The sequence below is a fragment of the Chlorella variabilis genome (assembly GCF_000147415.1).
Source record: "Chlorella variabilis unplaced genomic scaffold CHLNCscaffold_21, whole genome shotgun sequence".
In the NCBI taxonomy this organism is placed as follows: domain Eukaryota; kingdom Viridiplantae; phylum Chlorophyta; class Trebouxiophyceae; order Chlorellales; family Chlorellaceae; genus Chlorella; species Chlorella variabilis.
In genome coordinates this window covers 663,259-669,310 of record NW_005435067.1, presented here as the reverse complement: position 1 = coordinate 669,310, position 6,052 = coordinate 663,259, and the positions used below count along the sequence as shown (strand labels likewise).

At 69.5% G+C, this 6,052-nt stretch overlaps 1 protein-coding gene across 1 annotated transcript in view; it reads left to right on the top strand.

Annotated features, from left to right (window-relative positions):
* CHLNCDRAFT_56304 (nitrate reductase) overlaps positions 1–5,451 on the top strand; it is a gene marked incomplete at both ends in the record, with an annotated part of 6,671 nt that extends 1,220 nt beyond the window's left edge. Inside the window, 18 exons of the mRNA XM_005844731.1 lie at positions 139–249; positions 426–564; positions 743–784; positions 972–1,078; positions 1,296–1,424; positions 1,691–1,834; positions 2,036–2,114; positions 2,286–2,350; positions 2,513–2,755; positions 2,925–3,071; positions 3,311–3,497; positions 3,720–3,841; positions 4,051–4,144; positions 4,295–4,376; positions 4,624–4,768; positions 4,922–4,999; positions 5,189–5,253; positions 5,404–5,451. Coding sequence (XP_005844793.1) covers positions 139–249; positions 426–564; positions 743–784; positions 972–1,078; positions 1,296–1,424; positions 1,691–1,834; positions 2,036–2,114; positions 2,286–2,350; positions 2,513–2,755; positions 2,925–3,071; positions 3,311–3,497; positions 3,720–3,841; positions 4,051–4,144; positions 4,295–4,376; positions 4,624–4,768; positions 4,922–4,999; positions 5,189–5,253; positions 5,404–5,451 — 2,027 coding nt within the window. The remainder of the gene's footprint in view (positions 1–138; positions 250–425; positions 565–742; positions 785–971; positions 1,079–1,295; positions 1,425–1,690; positions 1,835–2,035; positions 2,115–2,285; positions 2,351–2,512; positions 2,756–2,924; positions 3,072–3,310; positions 3,498–3,719; positions 3,842–4,050; positions 4,145–4,294; positions 4,377–4,623; positions 4,769–4,921; positions 5,000–5,188; positions 5,254–5,403) is intronic.
* Between the last annotated feature and the right edge of the window lie 601 nt (positions 5,452–6,052).

Below are 6,052 nucleotides of genomic sequence, written 5' to 3'. Positions count from 1 at the left end.
CTTTTCTGGGGCGGAGCCCACCCGCCTGCGCTTCCCTGCGCTGCGCTGCGCTGCTGCCGGCCCACAGCCCACCCACATGCACACCACCACCGCCGCAAGCCGCGCACACGCTCACACACACATGCGCCTGCGCTGCAGGCACCAGCTGCTCCACCTGGACGGGCGTGCGGCTGAGCGAGGTGCTGCAGCGGTGCAGCGTGAAGAGCCCGGAGCAGGGCGCGCACCACGTGTGCTTCCGCGGGCCCAAGGGTGCGCCGCCGCCTTGCCCGCGCGCCCCGGGCCCGCCGCTTTGCAGCCGCCGCCGAGACCGCCCCCCACCACACCCTCCCACCACCACTGGCCCCTCCCCGCCCCGACATCCCTGCCCCCATGCCGACTGCTCCCCTTGCCTCCCGCACCTCCCCTCCTGCCCCTCCCGCCCGCAGGCGAGCTGCCCAAGGGCGACGACGGCAGCTACGGCACGTCTGTGACCTGGGTCAAGGCCATGGACCCAGCCAGCGACCTCATCCTGGCCTACAAGCAGAACGGGCGCCTGCTGACCCCAGACCACGGCTACCCGCTGCGGTGCGTGCGGCTGGGTCGCGGCGACGACTGCGTGGTGTGTGTTTGTGCGTGCATTTGTGGGTGTGTGGCCGTTTGGGTGGGTGGTAAAGTGACAGGAGAGAGGCAGGCACGGCAGCTGTGTGCCTGCTGCCGAGTGCGCTCACCGCCATATATATATGCGCCTCGCCGCCCCCTGCAGGCTCATCATCCCCGGCTTCATCGGTGGCCGCATGATCAAGTGGTGCGTGCCGCACGGGCAGCCCCCGCGCCGCTCGCCGCCGCCCGCGCTGCCTGCGCGCGCCGCGGCGCGGCGGCCCCCGGCTCGCAGCCCGGCGCGCGGCTGCTCGACGCCGCGCCTGCCTCTGCCCCTGCCTGCTGACGAGTCTCATCCCATCATCCTCTCCTTGGCTGCGCCGTTTTGGCTGCAGGCTGGAGGAGATCAGCGTGACGGCTGTGGAGAGCCAGAACTATTACCACTTCCACGACAACCGCGTGCTGCCCAGCCACGTGGACGAGGCGCTGGCCAACAAGGAGGGTGAGCGAGCGCCGGCGGGCATCCGCCACTGGGATCCAGCCAACGCACGCTGCGCTGGGCGGGAGGGCGGGCGAGGGCATGTGCGCCACATGCCCACCATGGCTGCCGCAAGCGCACCTCGCACCTCGCCTGATACCCACTCCCTGACAGCTGCATTCAATCACGCCGGCCCCTGATGTTCTTCCTTTCTTCCTTTCTTTTCTCGCTTTCCTCCCAGGCTGGTGGTACAACCCCGACTTCATCATCAACGACCTCAACGTGCAGTCCGCCATCGGCTACCCCGCGCACGAGGAGGTGGTGCCGCTGGCGGCGGGCGCCTACGCCGTGCGCGGCTACGCCTACTGCGGTGGGTGGGGCTGCCCAGTCTCTCGTTTGAGCCAGTAGCCGGTTGAGCCCCTTTTTTTGTTTGTTGAGGTGTTGGTGTGGGGCCCTGCCCGCCCGCCGCGGGCTGCACTCTCATGATGCGCCAGACCGCCTGCTCCGCTGGTGGTGGTGCCCAGCCTGCCGCGGGTGTGCTGTGGGCTGGTGGTGCCTCCCCTGCCTCCCGCCTGCCTCTCCCTGGCTGACATGCGCCCGCGCCTTCTGCACCCCTCCGTGACCCTCCCCCCGCAGGCAACGGCGACAAGATCATCCGCTGCGAGGTGTCGCTGGATGACGGCAAGAGCTGGCGGCTGGCGGGGGTTACCCACAGCACGCCGCCCACCGCCTACGGCAAGCACTGGGCCTGGGTGTGGTGGAGCATCGACATCCCCATAGGTGGGCCCCGGGGCTGCACCCCTGAGCCTCGGCCAGCCGTGCTTGGCGCCTGCCAACCCACACCTCCCAGCCCTGCGCCCAGCCGGCGTCACACAGCCCCGAGCCTCGCTCCCGGCTTTGCCCAAGCCCTGCTCTCTTGCGTCTTTGGCTGACCCCTCCCTGACCCCCTCATGTGCCCACCCTTGCCTCTAATCCCTTCAGCCGAGCTGCTGGCTTGCCCCGAGCTCATCTGCCGCGCTTGGGACAGCTCCATGAACACCCAGCCCAACACCTTCACCTGGTGAGGCCGGCGCCGCCTGTGCACGCCCTCCACGACATGGTTGGCGCCTGGTGTGTGGCAGGCGCGCGGTGCCGAGCCGGGCCAGGGCCGGCTGCTTGGGCCGCCGCCCAGCCGGTTTCTTGCCGCCGTGCTTTGGACTGTACAGCTGCGCGCTGCTGGACCGTACCGCAGGAATGTGATGGGCATGATGAACAACTGCTGCTACCGCGTGAAGATCCACCCCCGCCAGACAACGGGTGAGCTGCCGGGGCTGGCTGGGCTGGGCCGGCTGGGCTGGGCTGGACTGGGGCTGGACTGGGTGCGCAGGGTCGAGCGCCTGATGTCACAGCCCTTGCTTTCACGTCTGGCTGAGGAGCTGGCCCCTCCTGCCCGCCCCGCGGCGCTCTTCCCTTGCGCAGCTGGCGGCTTTGCGCTCCAGTTCGAGCACCCCACCGTCGCGGGCCCCACGGTAGGCGGGTGGATGAACCGCGCCGCGGACGCGGCGGCGGCGGCGGTGGCGGTGGCGGCCCCCTCGGCGCCGCCGCCGGGCGCCCGCACTTTCACCATGGCCGAGGTGGAGCAGCACGCCACCAAGGACAGCTGCTGGTTTGTGGTGGACGGCAAAGTCTACGACTCAACCCCCTTCCTCAAGGAGCACCCGGGTGGGTGTTGGGGCTGGGCGGCGGCACGGCAGCGCGCGACGCCGGCGCCGGCCGCAGCCTGCGCGGGCGCGGCGGGCCCCTGCCGACCTCTGTCCCCTGCCTGGCGCGCGCACACACACACACACACACACACACAGGCTGATCACTCCACCCGCTCCTGCCCCCGCAGGCGGCGCCGACTCCATCCTCCTGGTGGCGGGCACCGACGCCTCGGACGAATTCAACGCCATCCACTCCGCCAAGGCCAAGGCCATGCTGGCAGACTACTACATTGGGGAGCTGGTGGAGGAGGAGGCGGCGGCGGCGGCGGCGCCAGGTGCGCCGCGGGCCTGCCTGCCCGCCCTGCCTGCCTGCCCTGCCTGCTGTGCCAGCTGTTGCCCGCCTGCCTGCCTACCTGCCGTGTCGCCCGCCTGTTTGCTGTGTTTTTGTGGTATCGTGCGGCGTGCCGCGGGAGCGCGGCGGCTGTGGTGCGGCAGCCGGGAGGGTGCTGCCAGCCTGGGCCGCGCCCGGCCCGACCGCGCGCCGCCGCCTGCCTCCTATCCCTTGCGCCTGCAGCGGGGTCGCTGCCTGCGGCGGCGCCCGCGGCGGTACCAGTGGCGCTGGATCCTCGCAAGCGCACGCCCTTCACCCTCATCGAGAAGGAGGCGCTCAGCCACAACGTGCGGCGCTTCCGCTTCGCGCTGCAGTCGCCGCAGCACCGCTTCGGGCTGCCCGTCGGCAAGCACGTCTTCCTGTACGCCAAGTGAGCGCGGCGGCAGGGATGGGAGGGGCAGGCAGTCGGGCTGGGCGGGGCCGGCGGGCGCTCGGGGAGAGGGCTTGCGGGGCTCAGGGGCAGGGCTGGCTGCGAAGGCCGGGGCTGGCTGCCCGCCACGGGATCCCTGCTCACCCCTCTGCCCACCCTCCACTCACACGTGTGTATGTCCTGCTCGCCCCTCGTGCCCCTCCTCCTCCCCCTCCCTCCCAGGGTGGACGGCGAGCTGGTGATGCGGGCCTACACCCCCTCATCCTCAGACGACCAGCTGGGCTACTTTGAGCTGGTGGTGAAGATCTACTTTGCCAACCAGCACCCGCGCTTCCCCGCAGGAGGTGGGCCCCCACCTACTGACCGACAGCGTGTGGGCTGTGTGTGCGTGCGAGTGTGCGCGTGTGTGTGGAGGCGTGAGGGGTGAGTTGCTGGGGTCGGGCAGGGGCGCAGCGTGGTGGCGCTCCAGCGAAATGCCTGCCTGCCCTCTCTGATCTTGCCCCACGCTCGCACGCACACACCCACACGCCACCCCCTGGCTGCCCCCCTGCAGGCAAGATGAGCCAGTACCTGGAGGGGTTGGCCATTGGGGACAGCATCGAGGTCAAGGGGCCCCTGGGCCATGTCCACTACCTGGGGCGCGGCAGGTGAGGGTGGGGAGTGCCACGCTGGGCTGGCTGGCTGGCTGGCTGGCTGGGGCTGGCGGTTCCACCCGGCGCCTGCCACCCCACCCACGCAAGTCGCCGGGCACGACCCTGACACCCATCCGCTTGCCGTACCGCCCGACCGTACTGCAGGTACACGCTGGACGGCGAGCCGCACGCCGCGCGCCACATCAGCATGATTGCGGGCGGTACCGGCATCACGCCAATGTACCAGGTGGGCCCCCCCGCGGCTGCGCAGTGGCCAGGCTGCTTGGGCACGCTTGCCTGCCTGGCGGACAGCCCCTGCCTTCCCCCCGGCCCTCTGATCCTGGCTGCTTGGCTGGAACATGCGAGCATCTCTCGCGTGGGTCCAGCCACCCAACGCGTCCGCCGCCACCACCACCACCACCCCACCACTGCCACCCACGCATCTGACCCGCCTCCCCCTCCCTCCCTCCCTCCCCCCATCCATTTGCCCGCAGGTCATCAAGGCTGTGCTCAAGGACACGGAGGACGCCACCCAGCTGCGCCTGCTGTACGCAAACGTGTCGCCCGACGACATCCTGCTGCGCGACGAGCTGGACGCCCTGGCGGCGGCGCACCCCAACTTCCAAGTCTGGTACACGGGTGAGAGAGGGAGGGAGGAGTGAGAGGGAGGGAGAGAAAGAGGGGCTGGAGGCGGTGCTGGGAGGGCCCCTTCTGGAGGGAGGCGGACGGCGCGCCCCGCGGCATGTGCGCGTCTTGACTCCCGCTCTGCTCCCCCGGCCGTGTGTGGCGCAGTGGACAAGGCGGATGAGGGGTGGCAGTTCAGCACCGGCTTCATTGATGAGGCCATGGTGCGGGAGCGCCTCTTCCCTGGTGAGCCTGCCAGCCTCCTGGCACCGCCCAGCCTGCCTCGCAGCAGCAGCAGCCTGCCGTCCAAGGACAGCAGCCAGGCGGGCACCTCATGGCCGCCTGTGTCTGTTCCTGTGCCTGTGTCTGGGCCATGCCAGGCTGCCCAGCCTTCACACGCGCCGCCTCCGCCCTGCCCCTCCTGCCCGCCTGCAGCCGGCGAGGACACCATCTGCTGCCTGTGCGGCCCACCCCCCATGATCAAGTTTGCCTGCCTGCCGGTGAGGCCCCGCCCGCAGCAGGCATCCCTGCTGGCTGCCCCCCTGCTGCTGCCGCCCGAGCCGCTGCCGGCAGGCTGGGGAACCCACGGAGCATGCTAAGTACTGCTGTTGTTTTTGAGTCGTCCTGCCTGCCTGCCTGTCCGCCTGCAGAACCTGGAGAAGCTTGGCTACAAGCCGGAGCAGTGCATCCAGTTCTGAGGCAGCCTTGCTGCGGGCTGCCCACACCCACGGCGGCTGCCTCGGCGCCAATGCGCCGCCAGCTGCCCTCCTTCACCGCTCTGAACGTACTTTTACTCCGTCCTATTTCGTTATCACAGCTATCTGCGAGCCATTGACAACAACAACAACAGTACCTTAGTTTCATGTCGTGCATTTCCGTGCAAGCAAAGCAGCTCATCAACGAATGCCCCCTGTTTTGCTTCACCCCGCCACACTTGTACCTGCCCCTCCCACCCCCCTCCCTTTGCCTAAGTACTAGGCTTCTTTGCGCTTGTTCGTTTGCAGCTCAGCGCGCATCACACATGTAACAACACACGCCTTGAACAGCCAAAATGGGTTGAGGAGGGGCCAGCTGTGCACAGTCCTCGCGTTGGTGGGCTCTTGCCTGCATGCGCACCCGCCACGGCCCCAACTTGTGCGTGGCAGCCTGCGGCAAGCGGCAGGGTGGGAAGGGAGGTTGGAGGACAGCAACAGGAGACAAAGCAGCGCATGGCACAGGCCACCAGACGGACAGGCCGCACCTCACGCCTCCGTGCCAGGAGCGGCGCCGCTCTGCGGCAGACAGAGCGCGAAGCAGCGT